General features: G+C 49.7%; 1 protein-coding gene across 2 annotated transcripts in view; it reads left to right on the forward strand.

The window, feature by feature from the left end:
• The first annotated feature begins 16,863 nt into the window (after positions 1 to 16,863).
• The window catches only part of BLTP1 (bridge-like lipid transfer protein family member 1), a 118,787-nt gene continuing 114,623 nt past the window's right edge, over positions 16,864 to 21,027 (forward strand). For both annotated transcript variants that reach the window (XM_090288921.1, XM_090288922.1), the window contains exons 1-3: positions 16,864 to 16,989; positions 18,690 to 18,806; positions 19,977 to 20,055. In XM_090288921.1, coding sequence (XP_090145047.1) covers positions 16,893 to 16,989; positions 18,690 to 18,806; positions 19,977 to 20,055 — 293 coding nt within the window. In that variant the 5' untranslated portion in view covers positions 16,864 to 16,892. The remainder of the gene's footprint in view (positions 16,990 to 18,689; positions 18,807 to 19,976; positions 20,056 to 21,027) is intronic.

The raw sequence follows: 21,027 nt of genomic DNA on the forward strand, positions 1-21,027 counted from the left end.
TGGGGTTTCTGTGCAGGAGTATTTTTGAGGCTGCCTGTCCCTGTTGTGACGCCCCGTTTAAGCTAGATGATACAGGGTACGCGGCGTATCTGGGCACCCAGAAACCAAATATGCACGTGCTGAGGACAAGTGTGTGAACCCCCAATGAACACCCCCACTCACCGGCCTCAGCCTCCTCTACCCTCTCAGGATCTCTCCTGCCCCAGACGGACATGTGACCGGCCACCTGACAGGAAGATGATCCGTGTGACCTAGTCTTTCTGTTTGCCCCCACCCCCACCCCCACCCCGGGGAACCGGGCTTCACCTGGGAGTCGTTTGCAGATCCACGCAGTGCGGCCAAGGCCATCTCAACTATGGGTCAGTACTGAGGCGTTTCGAACCTTCAGATTCTTCAAGACACACAAGCCTTCCTCTTCCCAGCACTGACATGCTCTCATTGCGTAGCCTGGAGCATTGTTTTGCTAATCCAGCCTCTGAGTCCTTAGTCTGCCTTTCCCTCCACACTGCCCTGAAGTTGGAGCAAGTGACCAGGACAGGACCCAAGGAAAGGAGGAGAAGTTCCCGGCCCGCCACTGTACCATGGTCCCCTACTTAGCACGAGCGCCACACTGAGTTGCCAGAGTGACGTGCCATTTACCTTTCTGTGATCTCATCGATCTGCCCTGGCTGGTTTAGCTCAGTGGATTGAGCGTCGGCCTGCGAGCTAAGTGTCGCTGGTTCGATCTTCCAGTCAGGGTACATCAGAGAAGGAAAACTCTGACTCCAAAAAACCTCCGCTGCCTTGCGGCATACCTCTTCAGGGGAAAGGCTAAGGGAGTAAACCCCGACAGAAAATCCGGAGCCGGAGTCCCTAAGGCGGTTTGACGTTGTAGTCAACACCGGCAAATCCTGCGGCGCACCTAAAGCCAAGCTGTATTGACTCCGTCTTTCCCTTGGATCCTTCAGCTGCGAAGAGAGGGGGGGTCTGCTGCATGGGCAACAGCAGACCCTCCATATCACCCTGCCCAGGCTCTGTAGCTTCAGCTTCACTGGAGAGGACACTCCAGCGTCATTGCATGATGTCGATTCAACACGGGAGGAGACAGATACCGTGTCACTCCCGAGTCGGACTGCACAGCCATTCTCGGCGGTGCAGATAGACTCTTAAGAAGCTACACCATCGTCTCTCGAGACGGACGGCTGCCGACGACGACGACGACGATCTCATCGATGTTAGATCCCACCTGGCCCGTGGCCTGCACAGAACCAGCCTTGGCTGGTGGGACCCCCCCTGCCCGAGGCTCTGCGGGTCTGCGAGTCCGTCCGTTAGGAGAGGCGCCGGCCTGGATGCGGCCCTGCGCCTGGGTGCGGAGCACAGCTCCCAGGGCCCTCAGCCAGCGTCTCACTCCAGCCGGTGGGACCCAGCAGGAGCTTTCAGAGATGAGCCTGGAAACGGATGTTCCTGAGACTGGGAAGCAAATCACCGCAGGGAGCTAACAACATAAAAACACCGCAAACCCGGGGGACTGAAACTGCAGCCCCCGCTGCGATGTACACAGCGGGCATTGCGCGGGGGCGGCTCTAGAAGGCCCGCGAGGGAGACTTGTGTGCGAAAACGCACCTGAAAGGCCCTCGGAGGCCTCACCTGTAGGCAGTCACGCCCACGGGAAAGTCTGGGGTCAAGAGAGCAAACCTGTGTCCCCAGGCTCAAGCCTGAGTCCAGAGGAAGCTGTGGCGGTCTCAGGCGGCATCCCCTGTCCCGCTTTTACCCGCGCCCAGGAACGTCACAGCCAGGTTCCCCTGTCCACTCCGAAGCCGCGTTGTGCCGGGGGAGTGGACGAGGAGGCTAAGTAACCCAGATTCAGTCCTCAGTCCGAACTGCGAGCCTTGTTTCTAGACTAGTGTTTCAACAGAGCTCGAACATGTGACTTAGTACGCCCGTGGGTGCTGAACAGATGATTTCATCATCACCGCGTTGCTTTTCACCTGTAACCCTGCCAGGCCTCTCTGGGGAAGGCGGCGCGGAACCGAATGCAGAGCGAAAACGGAAGCCTAAGCCTACGACCATCACTTAATATTATGTGTGCCAAGACAGGGCTGTTGTACGTAAGGATCACGTTCCTCTGGAGAAAAGCAGTTTTTTTAAATCATATTTTACAAGTAAATCTACCTGATAGTGACCCAGAACTCCCTATTGTATTGAAGGAATATTTTTCTGAACTGGGTGACCGAAGAGACGGTTATTACACTCGGTCTGTTTTATAATTGTGATCTCTAGCCTGGCACGCCCTGGAGGACAATGACTGCCTGTTTCGTTCTGTGATTTCAGGGCCTTTCCCCGCCGGTCCAGTCTGAAGGCAGGAGGGCATTCTGGTATCAGCGAGGATGCTTTCCGCTGGAATTACCTGAAAGCTCATCTCAACCGGCTCCAGCACCAAAGTGACGTGTTGTCTCCCATAACAAGTCGCTCAGAGTCGGGGAAGTTATCAAGTGGCTCCGTCTCATCATCAAAGTCCAAGTCCTTTCCGTCCCATTCTCCGGGAACGTCAGCGTAGCGGCCAGCTGCCCTCGTGGTGGCAGGGTGGCAGCCGCGCCCGGCACCCAGTGCGGAGCGGTCTGTGTCTGATGGGTGGAGCGGCCACCTCTCCCCAGGCGTCTCTGAGAGCAGGAACCATGTTCCAGGATCCTCGCAAAGTCCTTTTTTCAGGCACTTGGTCACATGAAACCAAACGCCGACAAGGCAAATGTAAGCCAGTGAGGAAGTAAATCCTGGCAGGATTTAATTGCGAGGCTCAGGGAGGAAGGTGGACAACAATATCAGTTTAGAATAGGATTGCTTGTAACAGAGCTTTAATATACAACCAAGGCTTCAACAAGAAAGGAAATCCGCTGCTTTCTATGGCTGGCCATGTAGAACGACCTAACTCTGAAAGCCAGGTGTCTCTACATCTTTAAAAATAAAAATTAAGTGATTAAAATGCACATAGAATCACTTTTTAAAAGGAAATAAACTGTTTGCAAAGTTCTGCCTGGCTTCGCACCATGGAGAGGCTATAGCCTGGCCTCCTGCAGGGGCAGAGGGGACGGGCGGGGGGATCAGCCCACGGGGGCGTTTCCCTTCACATCACCCACGTGAAAGGCAGTGCTCGGGCCATTACACACAGGCCCTGGGCACGCAGGGAGGACCGTGTGAGGCACATAGAAGCTGAGGTGGCCGGGCGTGTTAAGGAAAGGGCCGCAGGTGATGAGCGTCTGCGCTCTCCTCAGTCCCATCTGCCGCCAGCAGTCAGTTCGTTTGGACAGAGAAGTGAAATCGCTGTGCTTCTGGGTAAGCTCGCTGGCCACCCTTCCCAGCCGCTCCCTCACCTCTGCCCGGCCTGAGCGGGGGCCTCTCCCTGCACTCGAAATGCGCTTCTCCTACTCCAGCCTCTTCCAGTGCACTTGACCTTGGGTTGACAGCTTCCTGAGTAATGCATTTTGCTTTAATGCTTTTATTCTGCTCTGTTTCCACATCCAACTGTCTTAGTTCCATGTTCCCGGAATGCAGGCAATGACTCTATGTAACTCACGTTAAAGTCATGCAGGCACTAGGTATGATCATGCACTTTGTAGATTTTCTAAAAATAATGATGGTGAGGAACGCTGACATCTGAAGCATAAGGCTGTGATAATAGTCACTTTCACAAACTGGGGTTCTTACTCTGGCATTCATAAACTTGGGTGAAAAAACTACTCTTTTTTACTGTCTCTAACTGAAATTTATTAGTTTTTTCAATGACTAATATAGGCAACAGGCCATAGATGTATCAGCTCTATATGTGATCCAAACTTGGGGGGCATGATGGCTAGTTTTATGTGTCAGCTTGGCTAGGTTCAGTACCCGGCTATTTGATCAAACGCTGGTCTAGGGGTTGCTGTGAAGGCACTTGGTAGATGTGATTAGCATCTACAATCCGTTGACTGAGGTAAAGGAATTTACCCTGGACAACGGGCCGCGGCCTCATCCCATCAGGGGTAAGGCCTGGGGAGCAAACACAGGTTTCCCAAGCGTAGGAAATTCTGCCTTGAAACTGCACCATGAACTCCTGCTTACGTTTCCAGCCTGCCCTGTGGATGTCACACTTGTCAGCTGCACAGCTGCATGAGCTTGTTTCTTAAAATGTATGATGGTGAGAGAGAGAGAGAGAGAGAGAGAGACAGAATCTTTATGTATATAAAAATACACACACACACTCCATTTCAGCTGCTGCTTCTGAGGAACCCAGCCTGTCCCAGTTGCTGCCAAGACGTATATTGTATTGATTCTGTTTCTCCAGAGAACGCTGACTGAGCACAGCGGGTGTGCGGGGGTGGGGATGGATTGGTGGGAGGCCACCTGTGATGAGGACAGAGAGGTACGGAGTGGCCAGGTGACCTTGGGAGGTGTAGAATCCACAAAACAAGAAGAGATGACAAACACAGGTTGCGTGAGAAAAGAAATCACACTTTAACAGATTGAAAAATTAAATTAGGTTTCTTGCCTAGCAGCCTGGCAAATATCCAAAGATTGACAACCCGCTTTATTGGGGTGGCAGCGTGCAAACCAAACTCTCACATACCAGTGCAGGGAGGGTAAAAGGCATATCCCCCACGGAAGAGAATGTGTTGATATCTCACAAAAACTTCCCAGACACTTATCACTAGACCCAGCATTCTGAAGTCAAGGCATTCACCCTGAAGTTGTATCTTCACAATGTGAAAAACAAAAGGATTATTATTTGCATCATTTTCTGAGGTAGAAAAATATTGGAAGTAACGTTAATGCCTATGCATAGAAGAGTGGCTGATAAAGTCTAGTAGGTGCACACAGCATAGTTCCATGCAACTATATAAAACAAGAAAGATTTCTACGTATGGATATGAAGCGATTGCTAGGATATAGTATTAAGTGAAATTCAAGGGGAAATGAATATAGATAGAATGCCAACTTTTAAATAAGAGGGAAGGGAAAATAAGATGTGTGTGTATTTGCTTATTTATTTTTTAATTGCAGGCAAAAAAAAAAAAAAGAAAAGGCAGAACTAAGGAATTTGGTTCTGTGAGATAATAGAAAATATGTATGTTGCTCTCTGCACCCAATCCCTGACACAGGCTCCTGAGACTCTTGTAACTTCCTAAGTGATAAGCATACTGGGAGCATTTCTTGTTCCAACGTTGGTCTCTGCCCCACCCCGTTCCTGATACAGGCTCCTGAACCGTTGTATTGTCCTTCACTAGGAGACGGGAGTGTCTTTTGTTCTAATGTCGCTGGGTGGCCCCTAGACAAGGACTGGTCAGGAAATGGAGTTAGTGATGGGTCATGCCTATGTGAAGAAGCCTCCATAAAATCCCACCCACACAGGGTGTAGAGAGCTTCCAGGTGGGTGCACACCTTGGGGACTGGGAGAGTGGTGCCCAGAGAGGGCGTGGAAGCTCCGCCCCTCCCCACCTATCTTGCCCTACACTTCTCTTCCATCTGGATGTGCATCTTATCCTGTATCATAGCCTTTTACTAAAACCAGGAAACTTAAGTAAAACATTTCTCAGAGTTCCATGAGCCGCTGTAGCAAATGCATCACACCCGAGGAGAGTGTGATGGGCACTTCCGACCCGGACGTCCCAAAGACACCACCCTAATCCATGACATGAATGAGACTATGGAGCTGAAGACGGACAAACAGGAAGTGGCTGGCACGCTGCAGGCCTTCATCAGACCCTGTGTTCTAGAGCGGGGAGGACACCCCCCGTGGAGGTTCAGGGACGAGCCACCTCTGCGAATGTTTCATGGTTCAGTGGTCGGGGTGGGGGTGGAATATCCCCCCTGGGAAGTTCATGCAACTGACTCTCCGTGAGCTAGGAAGGGCATTAGCTGGTTGGCTTTGGGTTCTGGAGGCGGGACTGCTCTGGCCCATCAACTGGGTGAGGAATAGCTGTCAGCTTGGAACGAAGCCCAGAGCAGGAAAGGCCTCATTTAGTGAGGGGATTGCACTGAATTTATATATTAAATATAATTCATACTATGCTAAATGGAAACATTGTGAGCAGAGTTATCTCTTCACTTACTCAGATCTTTTATATCCTTTAAAATTTTGTTCATGAAAGTGTGTATATTCTTTGGTTAATCCCTAGTTCATGCTGGTTTTGTTAATTGTGTCCTCTTTTCTAGATGGAGTTCGTTAACGAAAGTATATTATAGAATTTATGCACTATAGAAAACCAGTATCACTGCTTTGGAAAGGAAACAGATTTTTGTAATAGGTTCCTGTTTATACAATGAAGATACTTTAAAAGTGCCCCATGTGTCCGTTTCCTTCCACAGGAAATCCCATCCTCAGTTCTGTTCTTCATTTCTACTCTGCTCAGCAGCACCGCTCTGGCTTTCTTTCCCCAGGATTAAAACACGTCCTTTTAAAGAAACTAAAATGATATGAATTCTTGTATAACCTTCATATTGACATACCTTGAAAGTTTTTATTTCTTTCATATGTTCTCAAGTTTGGCTCATTTCTTAACTCAAAAGAGAGGGCTTGCAAGGAATTTGTGGAGCGAAAAGCACGCAACCTGATTTTGATATTTGCTAACATTTGTGTCAGCTGCTAGGGAGATGATTAGTTTATATAAACTGAGATGGATGATAATTTGCTGGTTTCTGTAAGAATTACCATTACAGTTTAGGACAAAAAGTGGCTTATGATAGCGGGGTGAATAGGGCAATAATTCAATTACATGTTATTGAATTGGGAGTTTATGGAAGAGAAAATATGATTAGAATTTAGTAGAAGTGTACATTAGAGAATTATATCCTTGATGCATGGTAACAAGGAAACACATTTTTCTTAATGAAAATGCTGACACCTGATTTGTGACTTTAACATTACTGAGTAGTAGCATCAACATTGCTATTGAGAATTGCATCTATTGCTGAGAAGTTTTAGTAACTTTAGAATAATCATTCAATGGTAGGATGTCTAATATTTAAACTTGTTTGGAAAACAGACAAAAAGTTAATTCCAGAATAATAAAATTGGGTGGATGTGTGCTCACTGAAATACATGTTTTCTATGCCATTTAAGTAAAGAAGGCTGGGCATCTTTTGCTGTTACAATGTTGATTCTGCTAAGGAGAAATGATAGAAATCTTTAATCAAATTTATGGGCTTTATCATCTTAGTTTATGTATTCATCAAAAATAAAATCAATGCTGTAGGTTTTCTGTCTAGAAAATCTCCCCCCTAAGCTCTCTATTTCTAAAATGTCTGTCTTCCCAATGACTTGCACTTTCCCACCAATAAGTCATACTAATATTTTCCTTTGTATTTTTATGGTTGAGTCGTAATAGTTGTTTATATATTCTGGATACACATTTCTTATCAAACACATGATTACGAAAATGTTTTCCCATTCTGTGGGTTGTCTTTTCACTTCTGGATGACATCACTTGTAGCGGATGTGACCTAGTTCGCCACCTGGGGTTAAGCCCCAAAGAGAATGCAGGGACAACCCCAATACCTGCAAAGGGGCCTAGGACTTGAAACAGCCTTCTAACAAAGAGCCGCTGGCGGAGACAGAGAACAGCCTAAACCAGGGGCACAGTGAGCCTCTGCAGACTGAAGGGCAGCACAAAGCAAATTGGATGATCTCTCTTTTTAAAGTCCTTCAATGGCTTCCTGTTGAATGTAATATAAATTCCAAACTCCTCATCACAGACTACAGCCTTGATACTCCAGTCTGGGGCACGAAGCAGCAGCAGTCTCACCTGAGGGTTGTTGAAAATGCAGAACTCCAGATCCCACCCCAGACCTCGAATCAGAGCCTTTATTTTAAAAAGATCCCCAAGGTGATTTGTCTGTATATTAAAGTATGGGGGGCATTGGTGTACATGATCATAAATGAATAATTTAAACTATGAGGCCATTCTGTACTTTTGTGTGTGCAATTTCCTGTGAGTCTATATGTATTTTAAAGTAAAAAATTAAACATAAAAAACCATGAGAGGGCTTCTATCATTAGCGCAGTTCTTACTGAGGCCTCTGGATGGAGACAGCAGCTTCTGTGCCCTCATTTCCCTGCAAGCGGGTGAAAAGTGAAAGTAGGTGCAGGACAAGAGTCTTTCCTCTATAATTAGGGAGTACAATAGACTATCAGAGAGCTTAATGATCTTCACAATATCAAACATCTTTTGAAGAGGAAGGCTTTTAAAGTAAATAATTCCCTTTGATAAGTTGTCTTGGGGCTGTGTGTAGCTGCAACATGGTTCTGGTTTTAGGGACCCAAAGAAAGGAGTCAGGAACCTCCTGACAGTCCCCTCGGTTTTCAGGTGTGATCCACAGTGAATTTCAGCCCCTCTCCTGTCTTAATTCACCCTCTCCCCTAGTTCCAGGACACTTTCGTTTAATAGGTTTTGACTTGAGGAAACAGAACCACATCTAATAATTTCTAATGCAGAGAACTTGTCCTGGGAATCTGACTGTAGTAAACTTGAACCCTTGGCAGGGCGTGGGGGTGTTCTGGAGCCTTACTAGGGAACCAAGATTCAGAATGACCAGGATTCTTCCAAGCTTTGAAAGACCACTGAAATTAATTTATTTGTCGAGGTGCAGAAATAAACTCTAAAGAGTTCATTCAGATGAGGATGGTAGGAGCATCCTGGCGGCAGGTGGCAGTCACTATGACAGGTAGGCTCTTTCCGGTTTTCATGCAGGCCTTTCCGAAACCCCTTCTGCCTGGGCCTCCGGTTCCTGCTAGGGAACCTCACGCGTTCAGCGTTCCCTGGCTTTATTTTACATTTGCTTTCGTGCCTGTTCCTTTGGGGCACGCGTGGGACTCCCAGGTGGCGATGTGAGAGGAGGGACTGTCGCTCAGGAAGGGAGGCAGAATGGAGATCTCGACACAGACCTCAGGAGGCAGGATACAGGAATATTTGAGAGCGTGAGCTTTGGAGCCACACACTGCTTGTGTTCCAACCCTGGCTCTCCACGTGGTGACTTACACCCTCGCTGGGCACGAGCTTCCCACTGGTGAAACAAATAGATGGGGATAAGAGTGTTTTCCTTCACAGGGTTTTGGGAGGATTAAGTGCTCAGACTAGTGCCCGGCCCATACTTAACACTGTTTGCAATGGCACGTCTGCTTGTCTTATGTGCACGTTTCACATCTGCCCCCAGCAGTCAGAAAGCTGCACAGTTAAGGCTGGTCCCCACGTCTTCTATTACAAATTGTGCCTAGGCTCCGCCCACAGCCTGCCGAGGGGTGGGGCGAGGGGCGGGGCCCCGCCGATTCCTGGGCGGGGCTCGGCGGGCGTGCCTCGAGGCGCCGGCGCCATGACGTAAGGGCGTTACCAGTTCACGCAGCCGCAGTGCAGCCTGGCCCCAGCTCGGACCCCCTCCGCCCCCTTCCTCCTCCGTCACCCGCTGTCAGTGGCCTGGGCCGGGGCCGCACCTCGGGCGGCGGGGCTGGGTCTCCGGCGGCGGGCCCGGCTGGCAGGCCGGGAGGGCGTGTGCGCGGGCCGCGTGCGGTCGGCGCTGCCGTTGCTGCCCAGGGCCCTTGGCGCCCTCCGATGAGAGGCCGGGCGGCTGCGGGCCGCCCCGGCGCCCGCCCAGGTGAGGGGGCCGGGCCGGGTTCGGCTGGGCAGCGCGTCGTCCGGCGTCTCCGGCCTCAGCCGCGGCGGAGTCGGGAGGCTGGGCTTCGTCGCCCCGTTGTGCTGCGGCGCCGGCTCATCCCCTGACCGTTCGCTGTGCTCCCCCGCGGCGCCGGGACCTGTGGCCCTGGTGTCGGGGGCGGCGGGGCGGCCTGACGGGCCCGGACCGCGAGCTGCCGGGCGCTCGGAGGCCGGGCGGCCCCTGCGGGCGGGGCCGAGGCGGGTGGGCGGTGCTCGCCGGCGGGTGTGGCCGCGGCGGGAAGGACCCGCGCACCTGCGAGCCGCTGGCCCCGGGCGGGGGCGCTGCCGGACCCCCTTTCCCCGCGCGCGACGTGTGCTTCGTGTCCCGACGTGGCGCCGGCCGAGTCCGCGCTGTGGCAGAGGACGCAGTTCAGCGGCAACGTTGTCCCGGTCAAACGGAGGGGGCGGGCGTCGGTCTTCCCGGGGTCGCCGCCCCGCCCCGCCCCCGCCCCCGGCCCCCGCTTCGGCGGCAGGAGGCAGGGCCGCGCGGTCCCGGGAAGGCGCTGTGACTCTCCTCTGTAAGGGAATCAGGGGTTGCAGCTGCCCAGGCGTGTCCGTTTCACCCGGTTTCGGGTTGCCGCCGCCCCGCCGCGCCTGTCCGTGAGGCTGATTGACCCTCGGTTCCCTAGACGCGTGGCGTGGGAGAGCGGACGGGGTCGCCGGTGCTGCGCTTCCAAAGCGGCCGCGTGGCGCCTTAGCTGCGTGTGTGACCTCATCCGTCGTCAGAGCGACCCGTCCTGTGAAGCCCGCTGCGGTTCTCGCTGTGCGTGCGAGGGAGCTGAAGCCGCAGCCCCAAAGCGAGCGTCCGAGGCCGAGTCCGAGCCGGGTCTGACCCGCGGGCCGGGCCCCGGGGCGCTGCCGTCTCCCGAGCACCTGCGCTGTGCAGGGCGGCTTCCGTCTGACAGAACGTGCGCTGGGTGCTGGGGACGGGCCGGAAGGCGAGGGGCCGCTGCTGCCCGCGGAACCCAGCCCTTGGAGAGGGGGCGCCCTTGGAGCATGTTTGCTGGGGGCGGGGGGCGGGGGGCTCCAACCACCCAGACGCGCTCAAACGTCGGTTTGAGACGTAGGGAAGGCCATGGCTTGGAAATTGTGGGCCGATTCTAGACTCAGCGGGATTTCTTGTTCGGAAACTCGGAGGAAGGAAACGTCGTATCGAGCTGATGCAGGTGTGAGCGGATCACTGACCGACCCTGCGAGGCTGCCGGTGAAGCCGGTGTCTGTGTCGTTGGTCGACACGCTCTTGTTTCTTTCTTCAGGGTTGTTAAGATGAAACGCTGCGGATGGGCCTTCTGACGACAAGGAGGGAACAACACTGAAGACTTTGGGGGAAGAACAGCAGGTAAATATTTTGGCTGAGTCAGAAAAAAATTAATTTCCAATGGAAGTTCAGAGAGAGAAAATCTGACTTCCTGCTTCGAGTCTGCTTTAATCTGCTTTAAATGGTCAAGGACGGGGTGGGGCGGGAGTGGTGTAGAACTTGAACTTGACCTGTCACTCATTTTCCTGGACTTTGGAACTACTGATATCTCACTGACAATTGAGTCACTTGCTGAGCTTGTGTGTCAGGAGGAATGACGCCCCGAAGAGTCAGTGTCTCTCCGGTGTCACTGTACTTTTATCTCTTCCACAGGCACATTCATCTGCCTGTGGTATGAAGGGTTTTAAAAAGAAATGAAGAAAATTAGTTGACTTTTGGTTTGTTCTTCATAGAAGACTGTGTGTGGTTGAACTCAAGTGTATTTTTTACTGTGAGTCCTATGGCGAATAGTAGAAGATATGGTTAAGCGTGATTAAGAAACTTGTAATTCGCCTGACACGTATTTCATGAGTGCCGTATGTCAGGCATTCTCTGAGGCCTCGTGACAGAGCGTGGTCACCGTGGCCCTGCGGCCTGCTAGAGCAGTGAGGTTTTTTCTAGAAGGGAATATTTTTGTAAACCCATACATTTTCTTGATTTTAGATGCAAAGATGTTCTGGTTCATGTAAAAAACAAGGAAAGCAGTGCTGTGAAACCGTATGCTAGATGTTTGTGTTTATAGTGTTTGTAATCTTTCATATTATTTTCGTTATTAAGGGAGGGTACTCTATTAGTGCTACTTCAAGCGAGAGTGGGAAACCAGGATCCTTACAGACTTCATTTTAGCACACTGTTTTCCACGTTCAGGATAGTGAGAGAGTTTCCACATTCCGCGGGAGGTTACGATGATGAACTCTTGAATTTGTGAAAATTTCGGGGAACTTACATGTGACAAAAAGAAGCGACACGGTCGGATAGGCTGCCTGGGTGGTGACTTGCAGAGAGACGAGCTCGGGGGTGCGGGGGCCCGGCGGAGGCTGCTGTGGCCATCCGGGTGGTGGTGAGGAGCAGGGGGAAGCAGTGCAAAGGGGATTGAGGGGCGAGGATGGGCCAGCCAGCTGCTAAGGAGAAGAGATGGGCGGGCTTAGTGGGCAGGAGGGAGCGTGGAGGCAGGGTGCTTCCCGTCCCTGGCTCGTTCGAGCATGTAACATTTAATACATGCTTGCAGTGAAAATGAAGTGGATTACCTGGTCTCTGTCTTGGGAAACCCATGGATTCTGGGGCAGTTTCCAAGGGAGGACAGGAAGAGCAATAGATTTGGAATATGGTTGGAGGAAGGTGAGTTCAGTGGGAGCTGTTGTACTTGAGACCTCTGGGATCTCCACCGAAAAATGTCACTCGGCAGCTGTGTGCGTAGATCTGCGAGGTGCGTTGTGGAGCCTCAGTTCATGGGTGATGGTTAAAAGCAATGCGAGTGGATGGGGTCACCCAGGGCGAACACGTGGAGTACTAAAGGGAAGCGAGGCTGGGCACACGAGCACTTAAGGGTCAGGTGGAAGGAAACACACCTCACAGGAGGTGGGGTGGGCAGGGAGGGAGAGGAAAAGCCACGGAAGTCAGTGGGGGAGCTGTGCCCGGAGAGAAGGAATGCGTGTCAGGCATCTTTGCAACATCCAGTAAAGTGAGGACCAGACGGTGCCCATGGGACATGCCCGTTTAGGACGTTGTTGCCCTGAGCGAGAGTCATTCCGTAGGAGGAGCCCGTTCACCCTGGGTGAGGGAGGAGGACATTGGGACACCTGCTGTCATTGACTGTTTCAGTGAGTCTGGTTGTAAATGGGATAGAGAGAGGGCAGCTGGAGCCACGCATTGAGAGGGGGCCTTTGTGTTTTACAGGTGTGTGTGCTATGCATACAGTTATAGTCTTGGTTTGCTGGGGGTGAAAAGCCCCCCGAAAGCAGATAGGGAGGTTACAGGGTTAGGAAGAATAACTGGGAAAGCCTGATCCCTGACGGGCTGGAAGGGGTGCACGTCGCGGTCCTCCAGGCAGACGTCTCCTGAGACAGCAGGTGGGGAGGGGTGATGGTTGTGGACCCAGGTAAATTGGTGAGCGTGAGCATACAGGTGGCTTCACAAGGTTCACGTACGGGACTGGCCGCCTTCTGGTGTGGGCCTGCTGACTCCTGATCTTTGGCCAGGAGGAGGGGCGACGGGGAGGGTCGTTGAACTTAAGATGACAAGTGGGAGCCACGTGGGTAGAGGCACTTTGCAGAGATCTTGAAAAATTACCTTTCTTATACTTTGGATTAGTTACCTGTTGCTGAGTAACAACTTATCCCCAAACTTAGTGGCTTTAAACATTTATTATCTCAGAGTTCCCATGGGCTCTGAGCTTGGGCGTGACTTAGCCGATTGCTTCTGGCTTAGGGTCCCTTAAGCCATTGCAGCCAGGATCTCTGCTGGGAGGGACTTCAGTCACCTAGGGGTTGGCCAGGGTGGATCATTTGCCTCCACGATGGCTTCCTCCCAGGGCTGTTGGCTGGAGGCCTCCTGTCCTCACGCATGCACCTCTCTAGGGCCTCTTAAGTGTCCCCACAAGGCAGCCGGCTTCCCCTGGAGCAGACGCTCCGCAGAGTGCAGGGAGGAAGCCGGGCCTCCTCGGTGGGCCTCCTCGGTGGCCTGGCTTCACGCACCGTGGTGGTAGCTTCTGCCCCGTGTTGCCCGCCTCTGCGAGTGGTTAATTAAGCTCCACCTCTTGAAGGAAGGAAGATCAAAGAATTTTTGGACATATTTTAAAATGACCACCTACCTTCTACTAATCGTCAGTCTCTTTAGGGAGCAAAGCTCTGTAGAGCGATGTAGATACAGCTCTCTCGTGTATTTCTAATCAAAGTGGAAGTGATAGATTGAATCTTGATTAGAAGAATTAAAAGAAACTTGCAGAGTGTGTTTCCACAAAGCCCCGCAGCTAATTAAGGCCTGGGACAGAGACTCGGGAGGACTCGGCCTCTTCCTTGGTGGTGTGTGTTGGTCCCCGTGTCGCAGGTCAGGTTCAGGGGCGCGCGGACGGACGTCCTGAGTTCGGGTGGACTCCTGAAGGTGAGCACTGTTCAAAGGTTGCGGTTCCTTCTAGGTTCGGAAGCGTGAAGTCAGCTCTTGTTACCCTGTTAGTGGGTACGTTCTCTACAGTGTTTTAAGAGATTTTTTTTTTTTCTTTCAACAGGTGTTTAGATGAAGCAGCCTAAATTTCTGGTTATAAAAGTGAGGTTTGCTTAAGAGCACCTTTTTTGTTGGGTGATATGACTTCTTAGATGTTAAAAGTTCTTTCAGATATAACACGCAGAACCATTTTTATAGCGTGGATCGCATTATTACCCAGAGTTCACAGTTGCTCTGTTTGCTGATTCCTAGTGGTGGTGGGGGGGGTCCTCAGTCACCATGAGGGAGTTGTCCCATCAGCAGTCCCTGCCTGGTGGCCAGCTGCTGTCCTTCTATATTGGGTCTGTTTCTAAGATCGTGCTCCCTAGGATTTGTGCAAGTGTGTTATTTATATTCACTTTGTAATTTATGCCAAATAATATCTTCTGCTTATAAAATTCCATTATTTAGGTGACTATTTTTTTGTCTGACATATTGCAATGAACGAGATGCATTTCGGTCCTCGTTGATGGCTATACATTTTATTGTGTTAGCTTAAACCTTTTTTTGTTGAATGGATGTCTTTAAAGAACATTAATCATAGCTATTGCCATGTGTCTCTTGTCAAGCACAACGCTGTGGGTTTTACGTTTGCTTTGTTTCTGATGCCTTTAGTGACTCTTAAGAGAACAGGAGGCGTTTACACCGGGGAGACCCGCTCTGGGAGCGCGTGGCTGCTCTGGCTGTGTCCCGCGGGGGCGGGGCGCGTCCGCCTCCGACCTGGCTCTCCAAGGGGCCAGATGATTCGTCTTGTATCTGATTGACGTATTTGACCGCTGAATTTTAGTTAGTTGCTGGTGAAATTATGTTTGTCACATACAGAATCCTGAGGGGACCTGGAATGATTTTTTGTAGGAAGTGAGAGTTGTATCTGATCTGTCTGACCTGAGAGGGCATTGTCTGTTCTGCTGGTTTCAGTGAACGGAGTGGGACATGAGGTGATTTTGCTGTATGTACACTCCCGCTGCCCCGGCCGCAGGTGTTACGGAGACTGACTTCGCTCTTGCTGTCCCCTCTCTGCTTTTTAACATCTTCTCCATTTCCAGAAATGTTGGGACCTTCATCATATTCCTGGGCCTTGCTCATTAATGAAAAAAGTCATCTGATGAATTAACTTACACTGATGACACATGGTAATAATTAACGGTAGCTATTATTGACATACTTTAAAGTTATCTTTGTATTTTAGGAGAGAATAGTGGTTAGTACTGTACCTAAAGGAATGGGTAGATTTCAGGCCTGGCATGGTAACGGGGGGACATTTTTGGGCAGGGCTTTTCCGGTCCCCGTCTGCTCAGTGGGTGGCCCTGCTGCGTGAGAGGCCCAGCTGCGGTGGGTCCCTCTGTGTTTGTGCGGCAGCACAGACTTGGGGGGGCATCACAGACCCATTTGCGTTAGGACGCCCGCCTGTAGGCTGTGGGGGGCTCCGACTGCCCGAGTTGCCACAGGAGCAGCTCAGAGGGCTCGGGCGCTTCAAGCCTCGTCTGGACGAAACTGTCGTGCTCTGATTTGTGCTTTGTTTTTGTTTGGGGCCGTCATTGTATCGTAGCAGAGAGAGACCGTGCGTGCGTGCGTGCGTTCAGGGGTTCCTCTGTGCTGGCATAGACTGAGATGGCTGGGTCAGTTCTCCTCCTGGGTCAGATACGCTGTGTCTTAGTTATTGAGGGGGATGTACATTTGACATTAAAGTTGGGAACCCTACGAAGGTATCTCAGGATAATTTGTTACATGTGTGCAGAAACCGAACAGTACTGCGGAGTTTTCAAGTACGTATGTCTGTATTGTTTCATTCCTCACCGAGGATATGTTTTTATTGATTTTTCAGGGAGAGAGGAAGGGAGCCCTGGCCGCATCGCTCAGTTGGTTGGAGCATCATCCGCACACCAGAAGGTTGTCAGGGCCCACACGTGAGGCGACCAGTCCATGTCTGTCCCTCACACCCATATTTTTCTTCTCCCTCCCTTCCTCTCTCTAAAATCACTAAACATATCCTTGAGTGAGGATTTAAAAAATAACTAATAAAGGAAGAAGGAGGAAACTTATGTTGTAAAGTTAGCCCCCACATTTTAAGGTGCTGGTTGATGGATTTTTCAAAGCTTTGAAAACGATGAGGACAGTTTTTTCCAGTTTCATTGAGATGTAATAGATATGTAACATCTTATTTTCTTGAGGGTGAAAAGGATCTTTGGAAACCCTTGCTTATCATTGGCAGTGGTTCACAGTTACGTTCTGTTGTAATGAGGCGTTTATGTCATTCAGCTGTCCCCTTCCTTCCTTCCTCCTTCCTTCCTCGTGTGCAGCGGGCAGCAGGCGGGCGAGGAGCTGGGGTGTGCGGGCTCCCCCTTCTGGCCTCTCTGCGCCGTGCGTCACAATGGTTTTCACAGCGCTTTCTCTCCTTATTGTTGAGATGAGGGTCTGATTATATTTCAGAGCAATGGTGTGTCTTTTACTTGGATCAGGGATACAGTAACTGAGCCTGTTGCATGGTGAAGTCGGGACATGAATACAGGAGCTATTGTCTTACGTGTTCTATAGAAACGGGGACCTGTTTTTTGTTGTGTCTTGTATCTTTGCATTCCTATCACTGAAGGAACCAGACCATGATTTAATAAACTTTGGTATTTATTACATTCACCTTTTTCCCCTTACATGATTTTTTTGCAGATTAATAAATCTCTGATTCTAAATATAACCTTGAACTTTATTAGACCTTTAGATGCTGCTCTGGGAAACCGTCAGTAATGGATCAAAGGAAAAACGAGAGTATTGTTCCTAGTATCACCCAGTTAGAAGACTTTCTTACGGAACACAACTCCAATGTTGTCTGGCTGCTCGTTGGTAAGTGGAGTGTGTTTTCGTATACGTTACTGGTTTTTGTGGATGGAATAACAGCTACCCGATTTTAAGCGGTGGTTGGCTGAAGTTGAAATGCTTAAAATACCATTTGTTTATTTTATGGAAAGAAGATTTAATCTATGTTTCTATGAATATTTGCTCTGGGAACTGCTCTGGGAAGCACTCTTTCTCAGGCTGCCCTGTCTGACTGAGGGAGGGCTGGAGAGAAGGGAGCTGCACTCAGCTTCCCTGGAGTTCAGGTCTGCTCCCCACACCCGCCCCCCCACCCCCCCAGGCGAGAAGTCCTCGTGGTGGAACGGAACACAGGTGCCTAACGGCCTCATCTCCTTCCTCAGTCCTGCGCCCTCGGCAGCGGCTCTACGGGTAGTGATGCTCTGGTCCAATGTGCCAAGCAGATTCTAGGTGCATACAAGTAACACACAACAGTGTTTGGCGAAGGGGCAGAGAGAGGGGCGGAATGTGGGAGAGAAAGTGCACGTGATCAAATGACGGGAGGAGTCCTGACATAACGGCCTGGACAGGAGCGTTCCTAGGAAGTTTTGTGGGAGAACAGAATTCGATCTGAATTTGGGGTGGGAGTTAAACGGTAGCAGGGACACTGGGGAGGGGAAGGTGGGGCGAGAGGATGGGGGCGGGGCATGGTTCTTACTGAGCATCTTCTGGCGCCCACGTGGTCTCAGTGGGTTCTCCTGGCAGACCCCGGGAGGCTGGTGTTTTCCTTTCCCTTTAAACACGAGGGAGCTGGGGCCCCTGAGGTTGCCGTGCTCCGACCTCAGAACTGTTTGTTGAGTGCCGCTTTCCCGGGACGCAGAACCCACGGGGGGACTCGGGCAGAGGGGAAGGAGTTACGACGCCCCATGCACTGTAGGCTTGGGTTACCATATAAACTCTGAGTTCTGTGTTTTGTAGTGGATGAACATGGATTATTGTAAGTTATCATTTAATAGAAGCCGGAAGAAAAGTAAAATGAAGTGCAGCACATAGGTATGAACTAGGACTTCACAAACACAGCATTGAAAATTACCTTTAGTTTAATTAAGGGCTGAATTCTTCTTCTTTCCCATTTGTGCCCTCTGCTGCCGTCCCGATGGTCTCTGTTCTGTTGTACACAACCCCTTTCTTTAAGGAAAGGGCAGCAGCAGCAGCCAGAGAAACCGGCAGTGGTTGTCTGATGCTGCTGTTTCACTGGCGGCTCGTGAAATGGGGCCGGGGGGTCGGGGCGCGACGCAGGGACCAGGCCCGGCCCCGCCTCCAGCACTGGCAGCAGCGCCCTTGCTCAGCACGCGCCTCTGCCTCTCCGGTGGCCCATGGCCACCTGCTGTTGACACAGATTTACAGGAAAATTAACACAAAATGACTGCAGAATAAATGGTGTGGAAACAGTTGTTAGGGGCAGATCACAGCCATTGCCGCGTCAGAGCTGTGCTATCTGTCTGAGCTGCCCGGGGACAGGCGTCGGTGAGGCCGTCCGTGCTTTCTCCATACCGAACGCGCTTCCGGAGGTCAGGAGCGTGATCTGAGGTTGCGCAGGGTTACGCCTGTAGAACTGCTTTGTGCCTCTTCGTCCTAATTCACACCGCGCTCACTTCTGAACGTGGGAAACGATCGTGGACCAACGGAGCTTTACTGAGATGTTAAGGTGATTGAAAGTGACGCCCTTCTGCAATTTCTTCTCCCAATAGCTACCATTTTGTCCTGTGGATGGATTATTTACCTCACGTACTATAATTCTCGGAACGTCGGCCTTATTTTAACACTGGTTCTGAACAGACTGTGCAAACATGGCTATATCCATATTGGTAAGTTCGAGTAACGCTGGCGTTTTTCTTCCTTGTAATCTTGGCGTGTGTGTTATAAATTTGTGTTTTATGAACAGGTAGTAGCTTTAGAAGTTTGCCTTTGTTTCGTGAAGGTGAGACGACTCTGACTGGGGTTCCTCTCATGCATGTTCATGGCAGGTTCTGTCCTTTACCTCATTCTTACTTCTGAAGCGTTTCCATAGCTCCATTTTTTCCTTTTTTGTTCCTTTTTATTGAGTCTAGAGAGAGGGGAAGGGAGGGAGGAAGAGAGGGGGAGAAACATCCATCAGTTGTCTTGCATGCGCCCCGACTAGGAGCTGAACCCACAACCCAGGCCTGTGCCCTGACTGGGAACCAAACCCACAACCTTCTGGTCTGCAGGACGAGGTCAGACAACTGAGTCACACCAGCCAGGGCTCCATAGTTACTTTTGACTATAATTTGAAAAATATAAACAAATAGAAAATATGGAAATGGAAATTTCTCATGATTCTACCATCCAGAGAAAGTTTCGAATGAAGTGTTGGTTGTTTTGTTTTTTCCTTTTTAAGTAAGCCGTACTTTAAAAATCTGTAAGTTGGAATCATCTTGTGTATTTCATTTTGTGGCCGGACTTATTAATTTAGTTTCTGACTCCTTACAAGTGGGAGGTTTGCAGGTACATAGGGCGGTGTATTAGGAAGCCATATGCTCTGGGAAGTGCTAAACCAGTGGGAAAAGGAGGGCAGGGGACACAGGACAGAACCATCCCACCCTTCCCTGGAGTGGAGTTCCTGTTAGTGGACATGAAGAAACCCCTCAAGCATGAATAGTCTCCCAGTGATCTGAGGCAGGGGCTGGGTGCTGGAGTCGCGGGAATTAATGGGGGGCGATGGTGACTTAGGCACGCCTCTGGGTTCGTGTGACGGCTGCATAGTTCGGGGACTTGGGCCTGTGGGGCAGCTGTTAAAACCGATGTGCTTATCTAGGAGCTCAGTCAGTAGTGGCGATGCCTGTGGCCCTTTTTTGGAAAAATGACAAACTAGTAAGGTTGTGAGGGTATCAGGAAGGGAGGCAGGAGAGAACATTTAATTATTGAGTCAATTGAATGCTAAGATTATATTAAGCATTAAGGGCTCTAATGTCTATGAGAACAATTGCATTAATTATTTTTGTTTTTTCCTATAACAGGCTCCTTCTCTTTCTCTGTTCTTTCTGGAAAAGTCATGGTTCGTGAAATCTATTACATCACAGAAGACATGTCTATTAGGTAAAAAGCAAAAACAAAAGCAAATAAAAGAATCTGTCTTAAACTTGAAATATTAAAAAGATTTTTATGATTATGATACTTTATTTAATATTACTTGGTTGTTCAAATAAAACCATAAATCAAAAGTCATTCTTTTCAGTAAATCAGACCTGATGAGTTAATGTTTTAAAATGTTCCTTCTACGGATTAGTTTACCTAAGGTTTAGACTGGCAAAAACTTTACTGAATAGCAGTTTATAGAAATTAATAATCTCATTTAATTCCAAAAAGTTTACCAAATTGTAGCCTATAGAAATTGATAATCTCATTTTATTCCAAGATGAAAAATTGAGCCATGAAGTTACCTGATCGTTTCTGCTGTAGAATTTATGGTGGTCATTTGTTACATAAAATAAGGATCAGAGATGCTGATAACTCACCATCTGGTCCTTATTGGGTCACGGGTTTTTAGGATTGTTTAGCATCTGCTAACAACTGTAATTTTACTTTTAAGAAGGAAACACAAATCTGAATGTAATGAGAAATGACAGTATGTTTGATGTGTTCTTTCTTATGTAAGATTTGAAAGAAAAGCTTACTCTATTTTTGTGATTTCTAAAATTTGCTACTTAGCTTGAACTTGGAAAACTTTGAATTATGTGACAGATGCCAGGGCTTGGCATCACTTGCACCTCCCTCCCTTAGAGCAGTGGGGGCAGCTGCTTTGGGCCTGAGATTACTTCTGAGTTACAGGGAAAAGCAGAACTTAAGGTGCTGTAAGCTCATCCTTCTGGAGCACGAAGGATACATCATTGCAGAAACAAAGGAGTATCTGTAAAAGTCTCCCTTAGTGTGCTGATGTTCCCCTTTCAAGGTTGACTTGTTGTAGTTTTTACACCACTAAGAATATTTATAAAAGAAGAAGTTTTTCTGTTAACACTTCATTTTTCTGCTGAACCTAATCTGGTATTACATTTTACCAGAATTTAACTA

The sequence above is a fragment of the Furipterus horrens genome, unplaced genomic scaffold (assembly GCF_987537825.1).
Source record: "Furipterus horrens unplaced genomic scaffold, mFurHor1.1.pri manual_scaffold_10, whole genome shotgun sequence".
In the NCBI taxonomy this organism is placed as follows: Eukaryota; Metazoa; Chordata; class Mammalia; order Chiroptera; family Furipteridae; genus Furipterus; species Furipterus horrens.